Source organism: Erpetoichthys calabaricus, chromosome 8 (genome assembly GCF_900747795.2).
Source record: "Erpetoichthys calabaricus chromosome 8, fErpCal1.3, whole genome shotgun sequence".
In the NCBI taxonomy this organism is placed as follows: Eukaryota; Metazoa; Chordata; class Cladistia; order Polypteriformes; family Polypteridae; genus Erpetoichthys; species Erpetoichthys calabaricus.
The window spans coordinates 170932673-170958207 of NC_041401.2; the positions used below are offsets into that span (position 1 = coordinate 170932673).

The 25535-nt window shown below is 40.0% G+C and overlaps 1 protein-coding gene across 1 annotated transcript; it reads right to left on the reverse strand.

The window, feature by feature from the left end:
* Positions 1 to 2117: 2117 nt before the first annotated feature.
* LOC114656787 (chymotrypsin-like elastase family member 2A) lies at positions 2118 to 25452 on the reverse strand. The gene is made up of 8 exons (XM_051931272.1): positions 25317 to 25452; positions 10551 to 10639; positions 7684 to 7781; positions 4914 to 5036; positions 4388 to 4524; positions 3769 to 3914; positions 3265 to 3417; positions 2118 to 2266 (listed from the first exon to the last, which is right to left on the reverse strand). Exons 1-8 carry the CDS (start codon positions 25450 to 25452, stop codon positions 2249 to 2251), a joined length of 900 nt encoding a protein of 299 aa, XP_051787232.1. The 3' UTR covers positions 2118 to 2248.
* Positions 25453 to 25535: the final 83 nt, after the last annotated feature.

Genomic DNA, 25535 nt, shown 5'->3' on the forward strand with positions numbered 1-25535 from the left:
GAAACGACGCTAAGCGGCTATCCGGGGTAGTGCGCGTGCGCGCGCTGACTAATAGGTAGGCTGGCCTCTCTCAGCGTTCCACGCGTAAATTGAACCGTGCAGTTCAACTGCGGAGAGATTTGCGAAGTGAAATAAATATGCAGTTGTCCACGGGACGTGGATATATGGAGGGATGGAATCTGAAGTGTTGTATATTATGACGGCAGAAGACCCTTTTGACGAAGCATTTTAAAACCACGTCAAGTACCGGCTTTTTATTCAGGTACAATTTGTAGCAATTAAGCCTTACATTTTAAAGCCATTTGTTCTGGTGGAATGGAATAAAATAGTTACCATGAATGCGCATATACAAACAGGGGTATTTATATAATACTAAAGACGCATTAAAAAGTTAAACTCTCAGCCGTGCATTAGCAAGTCAGACTTGTGAACAGTGCAGAATAGACAGAGATGGTGACGGTTCTGCTTTCTTATCAGAAACTGCAATGTAATCAGTTTAAATTGCAGAATACAGACGATGGCAATGGGCAATTAACGAATTATTAGGAACACTGTACTAACAATGGATGGGACCTCTTTTTGCTCTCATTTCTTCATGGCATGGATTCCACAAGATACTCCTTTTGAGATTCAGGTCCATGTTAACTGCACATTCATGCTGTAAATCACCTGTCCATCCACATCCCAAAGGTGCTTTACTGGATTCAGATTGGTTAATTTGGGAAGGCCACTGACGAACATTGAGCTCTCTGCTAGCATAGGGTTCAAGGCGTGTAAACTCTTAAAAATAATGGTTCTTTAATATCACTTTATGGTTCTTTTCTGGGTTGTGTGGTTCCTTGTAGAACCAGCACTGTTTCATTCGTGGAAGAGTTGTTTGTGCTTTAAAAAGCTTCCTAATATGTAGAAAAAAACCTGAAATCTTTCATGTATGGTATGCTACCTAGCAGGACACTCACAGATTAAGAAAAATCAGTTTAGTCTGTGTAACTGTATGCTGCAAGAGTCCTTTTAAAATCATTACCCTTAATCTTTCACAAATCTATTACCATCTGTTCATGGTTATTTACTGTATGGAGCCTGTTAAGGATCTAAATAAATAAGACTGCTTTCTGGAACTTCCACACAGATTGGTCTTTTGGGAACCAAAAATGGTTCCCCTGTGGCATTGCTCTGAAAAGCCACTTTGGCACCTTTAGTTTTAAAGGTGTAGTTAAATCTGTCCCATGCTGGATCACTTTCAGACCTCATGCGAACTGCTCCAGGGTTCACTTGGTACCAAATAGAGATCTCCCTTTTCAAAAAAAAAAGAAAGTTTTGGTTGTTTTTTTGTCTGCCCTAGAGTGCATTTGGCATGTTCAAATCTAGTAAACGAACTGGACTTTCAGGGAAATCGTACCAGAGTTTCGAAAAGACTTGTCCAAACAAATATACAGGTTGAAAACCCAGTATATTATGGACTTTTAAAAGGTTCTTAAATCTTAAGTTTTAATGCTTCTAAAGTGTATTAATTGTTCCACCCTACACAAGCGTAGAGCAATGTTTCCCAACCTATTTTCTGTAGTGGCACACTTTTTGTAACCTAAATCGTCCCAAGGCACACTACTATTTTACTAACCACAAATACATATATATCTCATACACTTGCTCAACTGCCCAAAGGGGCTGGAATACCAGAGAAGCTGGTAAAAAAGGAGGTTTGAGATCAGTGTTCACAGAGACAGCACTTAGTGAGCACTTTGTGGCATCTCCAAGCTGCTTCACCCTTTTGTCTGCCCCTCTCTGCCTCAGAGGCAACTCGTATGCCCACTATCCATTAGCCCTGTGAGGCTCGCAGGTGACCACAAACCCAGGGCAGATGGACTCTAGCAACCAGGAGACATGTCCAAAGTGCTCTAACAGGGCGTTCACAGAGCTGCTTTTATGCCAGCTTCAGACAGCGCCCCACCACCTGTGGAGCTTGACCCTCTCAGGTTCAGACCCAGGTACACTACATTATTATTTCCACAGCACATATTGGTAGCTCTCATGACACACCACTGTGCACACTGGTTGAAAAACACTGGCATAGAGCTTTGCAATGAAAACTGAATAATAAATGGCTCTATCTTAAACAGTTTCTGGTGAATCAGTTATCTTTATTGCAAGGATCAGGCATAACAAACTCCTTAAATTTACAAGTCTTGCACCATTGATGTCATCAGTCAGTTGAAATGCAGAACTTGATTGGTCTTTGACTCCTTTTTTTTCAGTTGCTTGTCATTATCTAGAGGAAAAAAATATACAGAATTATTTACATGCTAAATATAGAGAAACCAATAATCTGTTATTAAATATATATGTAGCATTTGTCTAATTGTTAACATTATGGGCTTCAAATGCTCCAGATGACATCTGCTGGTCAAGAATGAAACACCTGCATGCTTTGAACCAGTCTTATTTTTTTGTTAAAATTTTTGTTAATACGTATTTTAATATATTAAAAAGGTAAAGCTTATGGGATAACTCTCCTTAGCCAAGATTCGATCTTGTTGAAGTATTGGGGAAAATAATGAAGAACTAAATCGACTGCAGATGTATTTTAGTAATTAATTCTGGGTTCCTATGCAGCTTTGTGTGCACCTTCAAAATTTTTTTCTATAAACATTAATTAATTAATTAATTAATTAATTGATACATTTGCACACAAAGCAACCTACAGATCAGGGGTGCATTAGTACAAGGTAAACACTTTCAATCAATAACAGAATAAAGTTTCCAAATGCATGTCCATACTCAGAATCGGGTTCTTGGGAATTCTTGACTAAATTCACCATTTATACATTTTACTTTCTTAGTAGAGGTCTCTGTGAAAACATCCACCCATCCATCCGTTATCCAACCCACTATATCCCAACTACAGGGTCACGGGGGTCTGCTGGAGCCAATCCCAGCCAACACAGGGCGCAAGGCAGGAAACAAACCCCGAGCAGGGTGCCAGCCCACCACAGTCTGTAAAAACATATAAGTCACAATTTTAGTTTAAGCCCAAAGCAAGAGCTAACCCTAAACACGGTGCAGCAGAACATTGCACCATTTGCATATGTTATCTCCAATTGACATAATAACCGGGCCTGTTTTCACGGGGCATGTCTCAGCAAGTGAAGTGGTGTATTTATAGTTCTCATGTCAAATAGCAGTATCAGGCGTGCCACGATGATTGCAGCTGCACAGTCACACAAATCCCTCTTCCACTGCTTATGGTATGTACAAGGCGGCACTTACAGCGTTGATCCAGTCAATGTAGGCTGACACCCGGGTAAATACAGTTGGCTTCTTTGCCATGTTGCACTTCAGGCCAGACCCGAAGCTGACGATGCCATGTACCTCCCAGGCCCTGTTAGCATTCTGGCAGTTAAGAGGACCACCAGAGTCACCCTGCCAAAGAGAATATGCAATTACTCAAAATGAATTCTCATTCCAACTGAAAAATATTTAGTGTGTGTTTTAGTAATGTGGAATGTTTAGGGAAATTATAATGTTAATGAAACAGTTTTGTTGAGCAAAGGAAGCATCATTCAGAATGAATTATATGTTGAAAGAATAATGAAATATTTTTGATAAAATCAGGAAAGAAAAATGACATGTGTTTGGATAATTAAAATCTGAATTAATATTTCAGACCTACAACAATTGAAAATAGTTTAAGGAAATAGCTGAAAAAGTGTTATTAGCATTTTAAAACATCTCCTTTCTAAACAAGACCAGAGGAACACTGAGAAATCTTACATTGCATCCTGACAGGTTTCCATCTCCTCCTGCACAGACCATGGTGCGCTTAACAGTGCCACCCCACCAGTCTGGTTTGCTGCAGATGTCGTAGCTGACCACAGGCAGTAGGGCTTGCTGTAGGTTGTCAGCCAGGGGACCATTGGCTTGGAGAAAACAATAAGAACAAATGTTTCTCAGATTGAAACAAACTGAACTAATAGCTATCTGAGGGCACATGCCCATTAGTGCAGTAAAGCAGTATTTGCTGATACACAGTCTCCTATAATAAGTCTGTCTGTGAAGGTCTTTTCTTTAAGCTTAGTGATTCTCTCAGTGAGTAGATTGTTTTAGTAATGAGTAGCATGCTGTCCTGTCATGGCTCACATTTTCCCATAATAAATCATTATATCCATTATACAGTATGTGTAAAGATCATAGCATTTTGTAAAACTCCAGTATAAATCATTCCTCAGTACATACTGTCCTGTCTGGCCATAGTCATGTAACATGAGTGACTTTCTATGAGTCTACTCCTACCAGGTCTACACAATAAATGCTGTGCTGCCCACTTGTGACAAGCATGCTTTGTTCAACAGTCAGGAAGAGCCATGGGGATTTGATAAAAGGAAACACTTACTATAGATACGCCCCCATCCAGTGATGTAGCAAGGGTAATCATTAGGCAGCTCAAGACCATCGAGGGGGAGACATGCCATTTGGATGCTGGTGCTGAGGGTGACGTGTTCCTTGAGTTTTATCAGGGCGATGTCATTTCTGCAAGAGACAGTCAGGCAAACCAAATTTTCACCATCTATCACATCAAGAAACTTGCAGGTGAAAGTGGTGGTCATCATCTATCCTTCTTGTGTTCTGCCATTTTTAACCTTTGACAAATTTTATGTTACTAGGGATAACAGTTATATTTGATTTGTGTCATACACACATTTATTTGGAGAAGGCGGCTGCCCAAAGTGCCATTTCCATGAACATAGATGAACTGTGAGAGCCAGTAATTTTGGGCACTTTTTGAAAAACTCCACCCAGCTCACCCAGAGAAAGACTGTCAGGTTCCTCTTCTTATGCTGGCACATTTAACAGTGCAATATGTGGAGCCTCACCAAAAGTGTACAAAGTTAAACCTGTAAGTTGTGATAAATACTCACATGATGAAGAGTGAGTTCCACTTCTCATGGACAAAGATCTTTTCTGCGTCAATTGCAACAGAGTTTGGCTCATTGTCATTCAGGTTGTACTTGCCAAGTACCACCCTGTATGTCCTGCTGCTGCTACAGAAAGAAAACCAAACCACATCAGCTATAAACATTCTTAGGATTCCCTGCCGCTGCAACTAGTGATATCAAGCAGGTTGGTCAAAGTTAAGACGCTGGAGCAAGATGAAGAGGGCAGGAGTCATCCGGCATTTCAGGATTACGTGCTGGTGGGCAATTTAATTTACTACTTGTAAGTGAGAACACACTCTTCAAAAGAGATTTCTTAAAAGCCTGCAACTGTAGGATTCATTGTCTAAGGCAGGGGTGTCAAACTCCAGGCCTGGAGGGCCGCAGTGGCTGCAGGTTTTCATTCTGACCCTTTTCCTAATCAGTGACCAGTTTTCACTGCTAATTAACTCCTTTTCCCTTCATCTTAATAGCCCTGTTTTTAAGGATTCAGTCCTCTGAATTGATTTATTTCTTCATGAAATGGCAGCCAAACAGAAATGAGACATGAAATGAGGCAACAGATGAGCAGCTAAAGTGGGATTTCAAACTCCAACTAATTTCACTCCAACCAATCTATTAATGAGAAGCTGATTCTTGCTGTTAATTAAGCCTGTTATTTAATTTTGTGGCCTATTGCTGCACTCGTTCTGCCACAGCAGACATTTCCAAAACTGTTGATTTTCTCTTCATCAAAATGTTTTGGTGACCTGAGAGATCAACCTTACCGAGACCTTCACTTTTCTTTATTTTCAGATATTGTGTGAACGGGCACATGTGAGCTGGTCATGTGGCGGCTCGTTGTGTCTCATTATTGTTTGGCTGCTAATTAAAAAAAGAGACAACTAAGGGGCCTGAGTCAAGTTAATTAAAACTAAAGCAAAAGAAGTTAATTAGCATTAAAAACTGGTCACTAATGAAGAAGATGGTTAGAATGAAAACCTGCAGCCATTGCGGCCCTCCAGGCCTGGAGTTCGACACCCCTGCCTTAGACAATAAATCCTACAGTTGCAGGCTTTTAAGAAATCTCTTTTAAAGAGTGTGTTCTCACTTACAAGTAGTAAATTAAATTGCCCACCAGCACGTAATCCTGAAATGCCGGATGACTCCTGGTCTAAGGGGACAGTTATACGCTGACATACACTGATATACTCCGTGGGAAACTGTCTTTTTGTGTGATCCTTTTGGGGGTCACAGTGCAAGGTCAGCCATTGTACAGCACCTCTGGAGCAATTTTCAGGTTAAGGGCCTTGCTCAAGTGATGTAGGATCCCTTCTGTTTGAATTAGAAAAAGCAGTATATTAGGAATAGCTGCCAACACACTTTTATGTGATTAGCCTGTAGAAAAAAGAACCAAAAAAATTATGTAGGTCTATAAAGAGGCCTATTTTAATACGAGATATCTGTTGTCCTTGCAGATTACATTAAGTGAAATTAAAAATAAAAACTGTAAATCTGGAAAGATTACAAGCACTAAAAAAAAAAAATACTTGCCCTAAAATCTTGCACATCCATTATACACTGGTGGAGGTTGGTGGCAACACTTTGAAGAACTGATTTCAATGATGTTGTTTAAACTTTGCTATAAAATGGCTTTGAATCTTGTTTTTTTTTAAACACCATTTCATATCATTCTGGTGCAGCCATGCAGGACAAGTAAAACATGATTTAGGGTCATGTTGCAATGGCAGGTGAGAATACAAGTAGAAAATGGCATAATCATTTTCAAAATGCACAATCAGAATTAGTCCTTTATGTTACACACGCATTGACTTCGTCATCTTTAACTTAAGTCTGAGTTGCAGTGATAATTTTTTTTATGTAACTCCACAGCTGATCCCACCGTAATGCCATTCTTAACAAAACTATGCTATACATCTAAAGCATTGACATTAACTCTTACTTCAAGTCTCATTTTAATATTAAGTGTTTACTTCTGCAGTTAAATGTCTACTTTTATTTCTTGAATGTATTGATGGACTCTTTTGTTTTTCCAAAATATTCTTATACCGCATATACTCTGATATCACTGACTGAAGCAATGTAAAATAAAGGCTGATTGACTGAAACGATATTGGTAAAGAACTGGAAAAGTGGTTTGAAGAGATGGAATCCTTCCAGGTTGCTTTCTGAATCTAACAATGGCTTGTATGCCAACCTCTGGTCTCGGTGTCTAAAGTGCTACAGAATGGCATACATTTAGAAACTCAAACTGCCAGCATCCTATGCAAAAATAAATAAAAAAAAAATAAAAAATTAAAAAAGACTAGCATCTAGCAGGGGCAGAAGCTGTGAAGAATATAAATTAGTTAAAAGAAAAAGGAATGACAAGGGTTTAGTCATGTAATTGTGTAGTTAATTATTGTTTGAATGTAAATATCACATTGCTGGATTACCTTGGCATTTTGTTTTAGAATTCTCTGCCCTTTTAGTAGCATCACCTCCCTTCATTCTCAATGATACGCTGTAAGCACACATTGCACTTGGGACCCTTGTGCTCAGTGAAACGCGACATTCTGTTTTCTCTTACAGTATGGAGAAAAAACACGATGAGCGGACAGCTTATAATCACCTCTGTTACCCTTGACTGGTTTCAGCACTGTCAATGGTTTTTGTACTCAAAGGGCCATGGATAAATTAAATCTAATTTCTTGGCTGTCTACATTGCTGCAATTTTCTGGCAAAGTTTGTAGTTTGTTTTTTTTTTTCTTTTTACCTGATGCAGTGGGCAGCTGTCAGCACCCAGTTGGTAGCAATCAAGGTTCCTCCACAGGTATGGCCCCAGTCTCCATTCTTTGAGTACTGTAGAGAGATCTAATTCACAAAGAAGAGGAAATGTGAGAATTTCTCATTTGTTTTGCTGTATTCTGTGAGGAAAATGGAACAATAATTATCGCAGTCACATACAAGCTACCTTACAGTGATGATCTGAATGCCATATTACTAGTAGCAGACAGGTCACAATCTCCTTTATCAGATAACTTGGAATTTGTGACACCTGAAATGTTTAGCAATAGCCTTCTGGGATTGGATACTTAACTTGGGCATCACTAATTCTTCTGAAGGTCACACGTTAAATCTTGTTTGGTGCCAGCTCAGTGGAGCTTACAGAACATACTGTAGGCTGAAAACATTGTACTTATTGAGCAGTGAATTAAGAGCCAAAAACTGGGGCAATACTGGTGCATCTAAAAACGTGAGTTGAACTGGAGACTGATGGTGTCAAATACAATCCATGTTGGGCAGACAAACTAATAAGAATTTCAGTGTAATCTGTAAACTCAACAATAGATTTGAACTTGCACTTGGATTTTGTAGGACATTTAAATACTGGGTAACCCACTGAGGAATGTTGGTGGAAATTAGGAGATATCCAAGAAGCTATCAAAGAATTTATTTAACGTATCAGTAAATTTGTACTTCTCTCTGTGAAATCCTTATTGTGATAGCTTGTACTAAACAGAAGTAGGAGGAGGCTGTGGTTTAAGGCCATCGTTCTGTGTTAGTGTGACACATTTGCCATGAATGTTTTTCGGAGAACAGATGCAACATGTTATGTGGCACATTGATGTGATACATTGTGTTTAATTGTAAGTGAATGGTTACCATGCCCTAGTGTGTAAACAAATAGCTATTCTTCTATAATTGACTGTGGAATTGCAATAGGCCAACTGTTGCCAAGCTCAGCTATCACTTTAGGATAGCATCTAAAATCTGTTAGCTGAAAATGAACAGATATTGTAGATAATTGGAGCAAAAGATGCCGTTTGCATTAGGCTGCATTCCAAACTACTCCATCGTTTCTCTTGTTCCCCATATAAGTCTGTGATTTTTCAAGACATTTTAACACACGTTGCACAGTACTCACTTATGTAGATGAAGGTCAAGAGTGCATCATTTGGAGGAATGTGTTTTGCCAAATTGCATCATTACATTAAGTTTATTTTGATCACTTGTTTGGTATAAAAAAAATATGCAGTAGTAAAATTTAACTGGGGCGGCACGGTGGCGCAGTGGGTAGCGCTGCTGCCTCGCAGTTGGGAGACCTGGGGACCTGGGTTCGATTCCCGGGTCCTCCCTGCGTGGAGTTTGCATGTTCTCCCCGTGTCTGCGTGGGTTTCCTCTGGGCGCTCCGGTTTCCTCCCACAATCCAAAGACATGCAGGTTAGGTGGATTGGTGATTCTAAATTGGCCCTAGTGTGTGCTTGGTGTGTGGGTGTGTTTGTGTGTGTCCTGCGGTGGGTTGGCACCCTGCCTGGGATTGGTTCCCTGCCTTGTGCCCTGTGTTGGCTGGGATTGGCTCCAGCAGACCCCCGTGACCCTGTTTGGATTCAGCGGGTTGGAAAATGGATGGATGAAAATTTAACTGAAGAGTTTTTAAGGAGCAAAGTTAAAATGTACACAAAGTCACATATTTGTCTGTAAACATAGTTTAATGGCGATCCTACATTGTCCCTAGTGCGTGCTTGGTGTGTGGGTGTGTGCCCTGCGGTGGGTTGGCACCCTGCCCAGGGTTTGTTCCTGCCTTTTGCCCTGTGTTGGCTGGGATTGGCTCCAGCAGACCCCCGTGACCCTGTGTTAGGATATAGCGGTTAGATAATGACTGACTGACTGACGTAGTTTAATAGTAATAATAAAATCAGCAACAAAGGCCTGGGAATGGACTTGTTGTTATAAAAGTTGGAAAATCCACGTCCTCATTACCTAAATCATTTTTTATAACATAATATTAAATATTTGTTTGTCCATATTATTTCTTTTATTACGGTGTTGTGTTGTCTAGTGACACACAGGTTTATTTATTCTTGTGTTTATTTACAATATTATGTGGATCATGACGTATGAAGACAACATCCAAGCTACTCCTAGGGTCCAGAAACAGCTTTTTAATCTGTCCTTAATTTTTTAAGTATCTTTAGAGTCTCCAGCTTTGAACACTTTAAAACTTTTTTTTTTCCTGCTATAGCCAACATCACCCATTTAAAGGTGATATATTTACCATGATGTTCAAGAAGCAGCTGATTAGTAATGAATGGAAACTAAATACTTAGACACCTTGGGATTAAAAGGCCACACTACTTCAACATCATCCACTATCCACTCTTAAAAATAATGGTTCTTTAATGGCACTGTACTGGGTTGTGTGGTTCCTCAGAGAACCATTTCTTGACAAAGAATCATTTATTTCTGACAAGGGTTCTTTGTATATGAAGTTGTTTTTTTGTGCTTAGATAAAATGCAGTAATTTGTAGAAACAAAATGGCTAACACGGTACAATACCCTAGTGGATGGTAGGATGCCTAGCAGAACACTAACTGATCAAGAAAACCTGCGGACTTAATCTGTGTGATTATATGCAGTGAGTGTCCTTTTAAAATAATGACCAATTGGTATTTCAAAAATCTGTTACCATCTATTCATGGTTATTCACTGTATGGAGCTGATTACAGATCTAAATAAATAAAGGTTCCTTCTGGAATATTCAAGTGGATTGGTCTTTTGGGAACCAAAAATGGTTCCCCTATGGCATTGCTCTGAAGAATTGCTCTGGCACCTTTTATTTTTAAGAACGTGCTAGCATACCTGCCAAGGCCAGCTGTTTGGTCGTGCATCCACTCCTCCAACGACCCTAGAAAGAAGGGGGGGTACATCTTGCACCCCACAGCTGTAGACTGGAAAAGAGAAATGGCAGCATGATTAAGTAATGAAGCTGACGTCCTTTTTGTCAATTTAGTTACCAAATCTTGCATTCCTGTTCCTTAATGCAAATGTTTTTGGATACTGTGGTATAACCTCTTCACTGTATAGTGAAGTGTCAAACCCAGCCCTCCTGCTTTATCACTGCAAAACGTTTTCATCCCTGATAGCTTAGAGTCGATTATTAGCTACCTGACAGCACAAACTGCTAACAACTGCTTGGTCTAACTGGGAGCAATTAAAACAAAAATTTTAGTTCTTTTTAACTACATTTTTAAAAACAAAATTTTTCGTACATGCAGGTAATTGAATCCAACAACAAAAAAAGGAAGTACAAAGCAATTCTTACCACCAGCTACAAGAAACGCAAGGGACCACACACTTCAGCATTGTCATGTCTATCTGCTGATGGACTAGTGCTACGCTTTTATACACATGGAGGACTTGCTTTGTGGGAACTGACACGTAAAACTTGGCTGTTTCATACGATTAAATAAAAAAGACCCTGAGGATTTCATGATAAATGTCCAAAGATAGCCGGCAAAAAAAAATTCTATTGATATTTGTCGTTATTTATTAACCTTCTATTCTAATAATATATTGCTGATCCTCCGCTTTTTCCATTTTTTCAATCTAAAAATTGCATTATATTTGTTGAGAAAAAGATCACTTCTTCCATGTTTTCTGGAGTGTTGTTTCACAATACCATAATGCACAATTCTGTAAGATGCCACTTTATAGTCTTTGAATACAGTTCCAGCAAAACACGAACAGCACCACAGCATGTCCACTAGCACCAGTCACACATCTTATGAAATCCAGAGAGATTTTGCCTGTAACAGACATTCTACTGAAGTGAACTAAAGTAAATCTTGCATCGGGAAGCATTATGGAATACACAGAGAGATGCATACTTCAAATGAAAGCACTAATCACATCCAACATTTTCAGTATCTTAAGAATGAGAGCTAGCAAAAAAAAAAAGGGTCCATATTGGTTGGTATCCATATGTCAAACGCAGCCTGAAATGTGTGTATAGTTAAGTGACATAATTTAAAGCAAAGGTTCCTTCTTTATGGCTTACAGAGCAAGTCACTTGACCTCCATTATCCTGCACCTCTTATTTCATCATAGGATTGTTCAGGAGTCAGAGCATATACCACCTAAGCACATTTAGAGCCAAATTAATAAAACTGGCATGGGTTTGGAGTATAAGGGGAATTCTGTTCCAACACAAAAACAACAAGAACCTTCATGGAGACAGCGACAGGGCTAGGAACTGAACACAAGTCTCTGTTGTTTTGAGGAAGTAATGGTAACCACAAGAAGACATACAAAATGGATCCTAGTAGAATGAAAAGCTATACTTCTGTCCTGGGCAAAATTATGGAAACTATAATCAGAAATATATTAAAAGACTACTTATGTGAAAGTATAATACTAAACATTATGGGCTCATGAGAAGGTCCTTCCAAAGCAATCTAAGAAGACATACAAAATGGATCCTAGTAGAATGAAAAGCGATACTTCTGTCCTGGGCAAAATTATGGAAACTATAATCAGAAATATATTAAAAGACTACTTATGTGAAAGTATAATACTAAACGTTATGGGCTCATGAGAAGAAGGTCCTTCCAAAGCAATCTGCTTTTAGAATTGGCAACTGGAAAAGCAGACAAAAGTAAATGTATATGACATAATTTACTAAGTCTTGTAAAAAGCCATTAATGCAGACTGGCATCTATGAATAATGTTGAAGCTATAAGCCATTATCATCAGAGGTGTGTTAAGTTTCAAGTTGGTCAATTGTCAGGAGACAAAGAGTATGTTGTTAAGGCCATAGGAAAAGAACTGCCCAAATGCAGCTGACCAAAAAATGAAGACTGTTTGAAAAAGTAAAGCAAAGGGTAGTCCTTGAACATGCAAGGGTTGAATACCAAAAAAGCACAAGAAAACCGAAGTTCCAAAACCACAGAGGGTTATGCAAAAATCAAGGTTTAAAAAAAATCGATCCCTGTTCTAAAATCCTTTTCTAGACGCCTAATGCAAATATTAGTAAGAGACTGCTGCTCACTGTCATATTGTGTTAGGCAGAACGAGATGATTTTATCACAGTACAGTATATTACATGATTTTCATGTCATGGCAGCAGATGCAGTAAGCTGTAAACAAAATGCTGTAGCCATTCAAAGATATCATGAGATGACAGTGAGGGACTCCACCAAAATTGCACCAAGACGATGCAAACAAAATAATTATAAAATCATCCTATATAATATGCCACCATGGCTGTCCGTTTGTCTGACCAGGATTTTAAATCATCTGTAGCTCGCAAACCGTTTGACCTATTGACCTGAAATTTGGTACACATATACTATGTGACGTCTACTATCCGCTTTCAGGGTGATGATTGACCTCCAAGGTTAGTCATCTTTTTATTTTATTTTATTGTGCAATCAACTCTCGGCAGCAGCACGGCCGCCATTCTCATTCCCTACCACCACTACCGCTTCATATCTTAAATTATTCTTGAGGCAGATTGAAGACTTAAGTGCCGGCTTAATTGAAAAATTAAAGAAAACATACAAAGTAATTGCAACACAAACACTGACTTGATCAGTTTTAACGCAAAAAGATGCCAACGAAAGAAGAGAAGAAGCAGGCCGCTAGGGTGGAGAACAGAAGAGCTGCTCAGGAAACAGCAGGCGCATCAACCTCTGAGCAAACGAATGCTAAACGTACAGAGGAAGAGTCTGAAACCTGTAAGTCAAGTGAAACGTGCAGTGCGTCGTTACTGGTTTAATAATGAGATCAAAAGCAGTACAACAGATGACTCGTGGTATTAAAAACAACAAAATGGACATGCTACTAGCTAGTGTACGCATTGCATTTTGCTCTGGAGGATGGTGAACAGTTTGCCAGCTGTTCATGACTAGGCTTGAGAAGGCAAAAAAGAATCCAGCTGGCTAGTTTTTGCTGTTTTCACAGCTATTGCTGGCACTGCTGCACTAAGAGGTGTGTGGGTAAGAGAAAGGAGTCAGCAATGGGGAGACCGTGACTTTTGTCACAGCTGTAGCTCTCCTCCATTGTTGATTTGCAGCACTGCTGGTGCTGGCTGATGACAGCAGTGCTCAGCCCACACATATACGCATAAAAACGCATGGATTTCAATCTGGTCGTTCTCATTCATTTTGCATGGCTACAAATCGCATACATATCCAATCTAGGACCACGTATTAAATTGACTTAAATCTGATTTTGTGTGTCTGAATCTCTGTCTCCACACAGCTTTGAAAACATCAGATTTGTGTCACATTAAGGCAAAAACATAGAATTTGAGTCGCTTCAGCCTAGTAATGTGAACATAACCTCAGTAAACCTGTGAAATTTGCAGATTACACCAGAATTATAGTGATAGTTGTAAAAGAGACGCTATATAGCACCTGACCCGGCACAGACTGACACAGAGGCACGTGTAAAAACACACAAGCACTTTTATTTTTCTTCAGCTGGAGGGCACGTCTTCCCCGTAATTCCTCCAGCCACAACAAAGTCCCAAATAAAGCACTTAAGACAAACAACACAATCCAATCCTTCCTCTGGCACCACCACTCCTCCCAGGCAACCTCGTCCTCTTCCTCCCGATTCTGGCTCCTGAGTGTTGGATGCTGGCCCTTTTTATAGCCCACCCAGAAGTACTACAGGTGCTTGATCACCTGTTGCTAACTGCACTTCCGGGCAGGGCTGTAGAGGTGTCTAGGTTGGCTCCGGGATCCATGCAGCACCCCCTGGCGGCCACCCCAGATCCCCACAGGGTTGTGGAGAACTCCATCTCCCATGGAGCCCTGCGGGAAACTGAGGCACCATCGTCACCCAGGGAGGCTGCCACCAAGTGTCCCGGGGGAGGTACTGAGGAGCCCATGGCTGCTTCCCTGGAACATATGCAGCAGGGGCGTCCCGGCCGCCCGTCACATAGTACAGTAAATACCGAGGTGGTAGCAAAACAACTGGAAAAAAAAACCCTGAATAATCTTTAAAAAATGGGAAAATATTTGGAAAATGCAGTTCAATGTAGAAAAGTGCAAAAGAAAAGTTAATTATAAATACAAGATGGGAAGATGCAGACCTATAGGCAGCAATCAGTAAAAGGGATTTAGGGGTTTACTTCACCAGACAGTGTACAATTATAAATAGAACCTAAATGTAAATGAAGGGATGTGTTCAGCTCAGGTCATCAAGCTATAAAAAAGCAGAGCCAAAACGAGCAACCAAATGCACCGTGGCAATAAAGGGCCCGTCCTTCTCTGACTGCCCCAGGGAATTAAACCTCTTTAGTCCTGAGCAGATAAGGCTACATGGGGACCTAATCCTTTTTATTCACAGGCATTGATCAAATGGATCCATTCAGAATTTTTTCCACTAAACCACAAATCTCATACTTTATAACAAAGATGGAAATTAGGAAGAAAAGCATTTGAGACCCAAGATGGGAGGGGCTTCTTCACACAAAGGATTTTGGAAATCTGGAACATACATTTGAATGTTGAAATAGAAAACTTTGTCATTTTTCAAAAGTGTCTGGATTAAATGTTAGAATAACTTAGCTAATGAAACAAGCTTGTTGCACTGGATAGCCTTGTGTTATTTTTGAACCTTACACTCTTAAAAATACTGGTTCATTATGGGAATGGTTCTTTACATGTAAAATTGGTTCTTTGTGCTATGTAAGACTTCGTAATATGTGGGGGGGAAAAAACCTGACATCTTTAATGTATGGTAGGCTACCTGGCAGGGCACTAACAGATTAAAAAAACCTGGACTTGGCCTGTGCTGTTGTGTATAGCGAGAGTCCTTTTAAAATCATGACCCACTGGTATTTCATAAATCTGTTACCATCAATTTATGGTTATTTACTGTATGGAGCCTGTTATGGGTCTAAATAAATAAAGGGTTCTTTCTGTAACCTTCACGTGGATGGATCTTTTAAGAACGAAAAAGTAGTTCCCCTGTGGCAACGCTCTACAGAACCACTCTGGTATCTTTCTTTTTCAGAGTGTATTTTCTCATTTTCCAACTATTGTGTCAATACACAAAGCCTCCCTTCAGAAATGTACACCTGCCAGGTTTTTTATTTTTTAATCTTAATGTGAACGGTTCGGAATAGAATTTATATGAAGTGATTTTGTTCAGCAATCAAAATTCTGGAGTGAGACAAGAATCAAAGGCAGTTAAGCAGATTGGAAACCATTAGCACTAAGGGTGATCGGACTCACTTGTAGTGAAAGCATATTTTTGCCTCATTGGTACTTTGCTTGTTAAGTTTTTGAATTCTATTTTCCAGCTACTGGTTCACAATAGAGGTGCAAGTAATAACGTAGCCGCTACCCAAATAAGAAGGTTCACAAGAAAAATCAAAGTTGAGTTTCGGAGCTCAAATCTCTTTAATTCAGTAAATGTTTTTTTTCTCTCTAAAATCTCAGTTGATGACAGGTCGGAGTTTCAGGATGAATGAAAGAACAAGACATTTAACTAAATGAAACTCAGGACATCAGTTATACCAAATGTTTGCAGACCCTGTATGTGGAGGACTGCCTGACCACAACATATCCCAGAAAACCTTCCAGCAGAACAGCATGCTTCACCAGCAAATGTATATGTTACATGGAAGTGGCGTCCACAAACATCACCAGTTCCACTGTGTTTTCTGCAAGTAATAGGTCTGTGGAAATGAATAGCTGTGGTTTCTTTACTAGCACTTCATGCTCATGAAGTCTTTAAAACAGATCAATTTTTGTCCATTTTTATACTTTTACTATTGGGAGTTAAAACCCCTTCCTAGATAGTGGGTCATTCAAATCATGCAGAAAAAATTATAAACTGAGCAAAATACACTTTATACACTTAATTTTAGATTAAAGGAGAAAACATCCATGGACGTGAACACAGAAAATGGCCTACCATTGCAATGCCCAAGCAAGGGTGGAAGGCAGCCATCTGTTCCCAGTGTTTAAGCAGTATAGCTTTCCAAGTTTGTCATCACGCACATGTATTTCCCTCAATTCTGCGATATGTTATCAGTTTACTGTACACATTCAATTCTCTGAAGGTCCTTTCTTATCTGTGTTTAGTTCCTCCACCTCTATAGTATGCAACGTCTGACTAACACCCAACGCAAATAATGTCTAAGCAAATAAAAAATAAAAGTGTAACTCTGAAGCCGTTCATATGCCCAATCTCAGTAATGCTGTCCGTGTCTGTTTAAACAACCGATTTATTAAAATGAATCAAGGCAACTTTAGGTTACTTACTTAGTTTACTTAATTTCTATCAATCGTTGCTCATGGACCTGAAAAGTTCTAATGGATCAGTTTTGTAGATGAATTTAGTTATATTCTGTGACCAGTAGGGGGGCATTGCAAACCCCAGACACAACCACCACTACACAAGTCCCGGGTTTAAATACAAGTTTTATTACAATAAAGTACCTTACAAAAGGCTTTGAAAATTATGTTCTTCTCCATCCACTCCTCAAGCTGAGCGTAGTCCTTATACCCGACTCCAAGTTGCCTGGATGAGGTTGAAGAGCTTGTTTTATCTTACACTTGGGAGTATTTCTGGTGCTATAGCATAGCCCATTGGAAGTACTTCTGGATCAAACTGAAGTCTCACAAAGTAGAGGTGATGGGCCCTTATGGCATCCATGGAACCTGATAAGGCTGCTCTAATGAAACTACAGTTCCCAGCATGCCTTACGGCTGTCCAAAGAGGCTGCCATTTAGTGCATCAGGGGAGCGTATCGCCCTGCCAGGTTGTCTCCCTCTGCCCTTCCACCTGTTATTATTCCTCAGTCCAGCTCTGCTAGAGATGCCAGTGTACCCTCTGCTACACTGGCATCTTTTGTCTGTCTGCTGGTTGAGGCAGGATGATCTTCACCTTCCTTCTTGTGGCTCCGAAGGGCTGGCCTCCTGTGTAGACAATGAACCTTGTGTCTTCCCTGCCAGGACGCCAATTCATGCGACCTATCCATCACAATATAGAGTAGAGGATTGGGAGATGGGCGACACGGTGGCGCAGTGGGTAGCGCTGCTGCCTCGCAATTAGGAGACCTGGGTTCACTTCCTGGGTCCTCCCTGTGTGGAGTTTGCATGTTCTCCCAGTGTCTGCGTGGGTTTTCTCCGGGTGCTCCAGTTTCCTCCCACAGTCCAAAGACATGCAGGTTAGGTGCATTGCCGATCCTAAATTGTCCCTAGTGTGTGTGCTTGGTATGTGTGTGTGTGTGTGCGCACACGCCCTGCAGTGGGCTGGTGCCCTGCCAAGGGTTTGTTTCCTACCTTGCACCCTGTGTTGCCTGGGATTGGCTCCAGCAGACCCCCGTGACCCTGTAGTTAGGATATATAGGGTGGGATAATGGATGGATGGATTGGGAGACAGTGCTCAAATGACATGATTTCTTTGTTCTTTCCCAACAGAGTGAAAGAGGGGTTAATGTAATAACTGAACATCAGCCACCTATTTTCTGTCTCCACTTCTTCAGAGGAGGTACACAGGGAGTTGCATTCTATCTTAGATGAGGAGTATAAAGTAGGAACCAATACAGCACTAATTTATATACTCCTCATCATCCATCCGTCATCCAACCTGCTATATCCTAACTACAGGGTCACGGGGGTCTGCTGGAGCCATTCCCAGCCAACACAGGGTGCAAGGCAGGAAACAAACCTCGGGTAGGGCACCAGCCCACCGCAGTACTCACCATCACTTAGGCACTTATACTGGGGTAAGTGCACATCTTTGGACTGAGAAAAGAGGGTACAGTACCCAGTGGAAGACCAATTGAACATAGGGGAAATGTAAACTCCACGCTAAAGCCACCCCACTGGGAAAATGAGGCTGAAGTACAAATGCTGTAAAATGATCCGCAGCAGCTTAATGTCAGTGCACTTTTAGAATGGAAGTTTGTAGACACAGGACTGAAATTTTCTACATGTGGATAGAGATGCAGATATTTAATGGCGATTGCAAGAGGCTATGTATGCAGTTTGAAAATGATAGATGAGATCTTTCAACAAGACATTGAGACTAGTGGAACATGCGGACCTCCACTCCTCTAAAAAAGGGAATTAAAAGAAGTGTAGTCCACCAATATAATGATAAGCCCGATTATGAATTACAAACACATAGGTACCATGTCTTGGGGGAGAAGCCATAGAGGCTCCCATGGATGTAAAAGAGATGAAAGTGTTAATATTGTGTGCAGTACTGTATGTGTTCTGTGTTGTTCCTGTGGAAATTATATACAGGCGTGTAGGCCACCAATATACAGTGCCCTCCATGTTTGGGATGCATTTTTCCTTGATTTGTCATATTTTAAAATTACAAACCAAACAATTCAGATGTGATTAAAGGGCTCATTGCAGACTTTCATTTAAAGGGATTTCCACACTTTTCAGTCTCACCGTGTAGAAATGACAACACTTTTTCTACATGGTCCCTCCATTTCAGAGCACCACCCTGTTTTAGACACAGCAATGGCAGGTCTATTAAAGCCAAAATATTCAGGACTTTGACGCATATCCCTGGCATGTAATGACTACCTGAAGTCTGCGATTCACAGACATTGCCAGGTGCTGAGGGTCTTCCCTGGTGATGCTCTACCAAGCCTCTAATGCAGCCATCTTCAGCTCCTGCTTGTTTCGGGGGTAGTGCTGGGCGGTATACTGGTTCATACCGAAAACCGTTTTTATTTTTTTTATGATATGGATTTTTCTTATACCGCAACACCGGTTTAAATTGCCGACGTTCGGAACATGGTGCTAGCGGGAAACTGTTCAAGTGGGGACCTTTTTCACTGCTACACCGCTAAACCCAGCTTTGTTGCACTAGGGCTCTTTTTCACTGCCACACCACCAAATAGGTAGCATTCCGAAACTGAAGCCGACAATAAAATTGAACATGATGAACAGAAGAACTTTTGCCGAAAAAAAGGAGTCACGTCCGTCGCCTGAAGATACTTTAGTTTTGAAAGGTCAGATGTGTAAATACTGTTTCTATACTACTGGATAATACTACAAGCCAAGTTGTACTTGTTTTATTTGTTTTCAATACAGTGTAATGTACCTGGGTACTGTGTAATAGTGTGACGACATGTTGACTTTATTCTCGACATTTCCACTTTAATCTTGACGCTTATGACGAGAATAAAGTCGACATGTTGACTTTATTCTCGACATTTCTACTTTATTCTCGCCATTTATGTCAAGATTAAAGTCGACATGTTGACTTTATTCTCGTAATTTGTCATTAAAGTAGAACATCGTAAACTAAACTTCATCATAAAATGAATATTTAATTTACTAGATTTTCTCAAACCCCATCATAAGTTATATAGCACATTAAATGCTTTGTGTTAAGTGCACTAAGAGGAGGCACTGGCAGCGATCGCCGCACAGAATACATTCACTTCATGATCTTCCTGCTCTCTGAACATTTAGAATGCTAAGATAAATACTTAATATAATTTTCATGGTGAAATGCATTAAAGCATGCATTAATCATATGGGGGCACGGCGGCGTGCCTGCCTTGCATTTGTATGTTTTTCTGGTGGGTTTACTCGGCGCTTCAGTTTCCTTTCAAAGTCATGTAGGATGTGGGGTTTTGTTGTGCTATATTGACCCTGCTAGTGTATGTTTTGCTTGTATTCATCCTGCGATGTGCTGGCGACTCGTTCAGAGATGGGTGCAACTCTGAATGGATGGCATAATTAAACATGTATAACAAAAATATTTTTAAAGTTCTGAACACTCCGTGGGCTAAGTTTATAACTAGTTTTAATTTCACAAAGACGTTTATCGTGTGGTGATTGGTTATGTGGTGAAAGAAAAAGGAAGGATAGGAACTGGGGTTTTGGTACGTCAGATAGAGGCAGCATGCATGCAATAAAGAAATCCTGCTCAGAAGAACATGCATTGAATTCTGTGTTCGTGTCTCCGACCAGCAGATCACAAACCCAACATTTACACAATATTTAAGTTAAACCTGTGCGATAGCTATTCATACATCCAGTTTTTTGGAGCCTCGTCACACCTGCCATAAAGTTCTCTACACTGAACATACACCTGGGGACCCCTTACTGCGAGGGAGCAGCACCACCGCCTCACTACCGTGCATGTGTAATACCTGCTTTAATGCATTTCATCATGAAAATGATATCAAGTATTTATCTTAGCATTCTAAATTTTCAGAAAGCAGGAATATCATGAAGTGAATGGATTCTGTATGGTGATCGCTGTCTTCTCTTAGTGCGGAGGAAGTCAGTTTAAGAAGCATAGTGATTAACCACTGGGTCGGGGAACGTAACACAAAGCATTTAATGTGCTGCATTAATTTAAATTAAGTAATTGATTAAACATTGATTTTAGGAAGAAGTTTAGTTTACGACATTCTACTTTAATTATGAAGTAAACTATGAGAATAAAGTGGAAATGTCGACTTTAATCTCAACATAAATGGCGAGAATAAAGTGGAAATGTCGACTTTAATCTTGACATAAACGGCGAGAATAAAGTGGAAATGTTGACTTTGTTCTCGACATATAGTTAGTTTTTTTCTTCCCAGTATAGCTTAGCTTGAAGCAAGGTCCATATTAATGCAGTTTGCCTAAATGATGGTTCAGTTGGTAAAGATGTCATCACCAAGTTGCACTTGTTTTATTTTATTTTAATTTGGTGAATACTGTGTAATGCACCTGGGCTTGAAGTCTTTAAGTAATAGTGCAACTATCAGTAATAATACAATTATTTATTTTATTGTTATTATTTATTAGTTTAAATATTATGCAGTTTAATGATGATAAAGTTGTTGAAAAAGTGACTTTAACGTGTCAGTGGACAGAGATTGTTAACATTAACAGAAAGTGTAGTTGGTTTACAAAAAATATTTACTATTTATTCCTTTTCTAAGACATATTCGGTGCAATACAATTTTTGACAAGCACTTCTGGATATTTTACTAAGTCTAAATGCCTCTTTGTATGGTTGAAAATATGTTGTCAAAATTATAGTTTGTTTTTGCAAAATTTGTTCAATAAAAAGGTTCTATATTTTGACTGCATCTGTCATGCAATGTGATACCTTCTCCATTAGTGCCACCCCCTTGAAAACTATCACTTTATGGGGCAATGCAAACCTGTATTAATACTGGTGTGCACATTAAAATGTTTTTTTTGTACAATGTACAATACTCTTGACAGTGGAATAGGTTATTCTTAGCCAGTAATTGCAGTGGAAAATGTGGTTAACATCCACTCATGCATGGGGTAAAAAAATACCATCGAATACCATGAAACCGGGATAATTTAGAAAAATACCGTGATATAGAATTTTGGTCATACCGCCCACCCCTATTCGGGGGCTTGTCCACCTTAAGATTTCTCTTCAGAATATAGAAGTCCTGCTCAATTGGATTTAAATCAGGTTACTGGCTTTGCCCTTCAAGAATTTTCCATTTTTTTAGCTTTGAAAACACCTGTGTTACCTTAGTAGTATGTTTGGGGTCATTATCTTGTTATAGGATGAAGCGCCGTCCTGTGAGTTTGGAGGCATTTACTTGGACTTGAGCAGATCAGATGTTTCTCTGCAGCTCAGAATTCACTGTGCCTCTGCCGTCAGCAGTTCCATCATCAGTGAAGAGAAGTGTGCCAGGACCTGTGGCAGCCATACATGCTCAAGCCATAACACCCCCACCACCACGTTTAACAGATGAGGTGGTTTTCTTTGGATCTTGGGCAGTTCGTTTTGGTCTCCACACTTTGCTCTTGCCATCACTCTGATCAGGTGCATCTTTGTCTCGTCTGTTTTCCCATAAGTCTGCAGGCTTTTGCAAGTCCTTTTTTGTAAACTGTAATCCCAGTTTTTGTGGCTAACTAGTGGTCTCCATCTTGCAGTGTGGCCTCTGTATTTCTGTTCTTGAAGACTTCTGCTGATAGTCATCTCTGACACACACACATCGGCCCCCTGAAGACTGTGTATGATCTTAGTAGAGATTAGTATTTCGATATCTTCTGGAGTGGTCGTGTTACTAAAAGAGTGATGGAGGGGAAACTAAAGTAGGGGTTTGGTGTTGGCTTAACTTCAGCTGATTTATCTTTATTGAAGTACAGCAACTCGAGTATTATGCACATCAGTTTGGGACCTTGTAGCCCCTCCACAATTCAAGCTTCACTACTAAATTATGCAATTCATTGGCATCCTCATTAATTAATCTAAAGCAGACTTCCTGAAGGTGTTGGTTAGTTTGTGAGATATGTCTAATTGGGTCACACTGAGTTGTGAATTACAGTTGAAGAGAATAAGGAAGGGTCTCGAACGGTTGGGTCACCACTTGTATGAATGATAAACATCCCAAGATGCTGTTAGTCAGTGAATCTTCAAAAGGGTGCCCCCCTCTCACTGAACAACGTTTGGCAGATGCTGGTAATGAAGACATGAAATTGGCAAAATTGGATTTAAGAACCACTGATCTAATTCTAATGGGAGATGTTTAATCAGACCATGTGTATGTAGACAGCTGCAGTTGTGCTAAAAAGTAAAACTGGGTGTTTAATAAATGTAAAAATTGAAATTAAAAGACACAAAAGAAAAAACAGCTCTAGAATCATTTGTAAGTTACTTCACTACAGATAAAAAAACATGCACAAGGCTATAAAATTGCATGAATACCAGAGTGATAAAGGTCAAGTTGTGTGACAACATTATTAACCGTTATTACAAATACTTACAGAAGGGTTACTGGTCAGTGCACAACAGCTGCTGTCATTTTTTTCAATCTTTTGTTTTTTAGTGTACCATATAAAACAGCTGCTTTCAGGAGGCGGACATCTGCAAGAAATGCTAGCTGATGCAGCACCTGGAGTACAGAGTTGCTGAACTTGACAAGGATACAGCAGGCTTGTGTCGTATTTTCCTCCAGTACCCATTATGGCCTGATGTGTGGAGTAACAAGTCAAAGTGGCTTAAGCTTAAGGTACATAACTCACTAGTGAGCCCTAACCAGGACTACACTATGTACAGTTATGGTCTCCATCTCTTAAATAAAAAAGAAAGACAGCAGTCCAAAGGAGGGCAACTAGGCCTGATTGGAGGACTACACATAATGAGCAATGAGGAAAAGAATGACGTTTAAGCCAATGCAAGGTAAGATGTTATTTTAAAATGAGTTAATCTACAGGGTAGTAAGTTAGCTTGTTGTGTGTACATTTCCCAAAAGTGTTAAAAAGCTTTTCTTCACACAAAGAACAACAGGTATAGTATGTGGGGTGGAATGGCCAAGAAGATTAGTAAATAGCCATACTCCACTGTCAAATTGTTCACTTCCTTTTTGGAAAAGAGAACTTTCAGCTTCTTTTAATGGACTATTATCTGACCCCCCCCCCCCCCCCCCCCCCCAAAAAAAAGGATCAGTGCTTAACTGTATTTTATTTCCATTGTACATTTTAGACATACTGTACAGTATATAAATGAAAGACGTGTGTATGGAGCAGTGTGCTCTGCTCAAGCTCAGCCACAGCCACTAGATGGCGCATGCATGCATCTTATTTCTCACTACTGGAGACATGTATGCAGCAAACGCCACTGCACAACAACGACATCATACTAATGACGCTTGAAGAGACACGACGTCAAAATGAAGCCAACGCCGTGCCTGAACAATATGCACATGAAACACCCCAGCAATGGAGGTCAAGGCTTGAAGTTTTCACTAAAAACATTGTCTAGCTGGAGGTACTTTCTTGAGACAAAAATTAATATGACTCATATGCCAGTAATACGGCTAAGATATGGTAGTGCCAGTGTCTTCTTGCGAAAGCCAGTGGGGCAGCAAGCACTGGTGGGCCCACATCCTCCACACTCTAATTCTTAAAAGTTAGCTGATGCTGCTCCAAGTTCACAAAAATAGTAAAACTGCTAGGGAGTCTTTGGGTTTTATTTCATCCCGAAGACCACCTGCAGCTAGCTAGTGTTACCCCTAAGCCACATTATTTAGAAGAAGAAAAAAAGCATGGAGTGTCCTACAACTGTTATGCTGATAATACACAGTTGGACCTCCCTTTGAGATCTGCTAGCCCAGATGCACTGACATTAAGCATTGGATGGCTAGTCATTTTTTAAAAAATGAATGAGAGCAAGACAGAAATTTTCATTTCTGGATCTCCAAATCTTGTTAAGAACATAACCTACAATCTACAGTCACCTTCCAGTTATGTTAAACCCTATGCAAAAAATCTGGGCATCTTATTTGATCCCAACTTTAATTTTTTTTTTATCATCCGAGAGTTTTAAGCAAAGTAAGGCACATGTTTTCTTTTGTGGATTTTGTGACATTAATCCATACTTTTATTTGTTCTTGTCTGGATTATTGTAATGGGCTATATTTTGGGGTTAGTCATACTACTCTCTCGTCTTCAGCTTGTGCAAAATGCAACCGGACGTCTGATAAGAAAAACAAGGAAATTGTGCCATGTTACCCCAATTTTAGCATCTTTAGGCTGGTTACCTCTGAAATTTATAGTCAATTTTAAACTTTTACTGTTCATTTTTTGAAGTTTTTGAACGGGTTAGCTCCAGCTTACCTTACTGACCTCATACACCCCTTACTGTCCTTGTAGAGAATGGAGGTCAGCCGATTAGCTGCTACTTTTGGTCCCAAAGAGTCGTCAGAGGTGTAAAAGTAACTGTGCTTTCTCCAAGGCTGGGCTAAAATTGTGGAATAGTCTTCCTCTCCATGTTCCATCAACCCCTACCATTGAGCGCTTTAAATCCAGGCTAAGAATTCATTTGTGTACTCCAGCTTTTTAGGTGTTTATGTGTATTTTT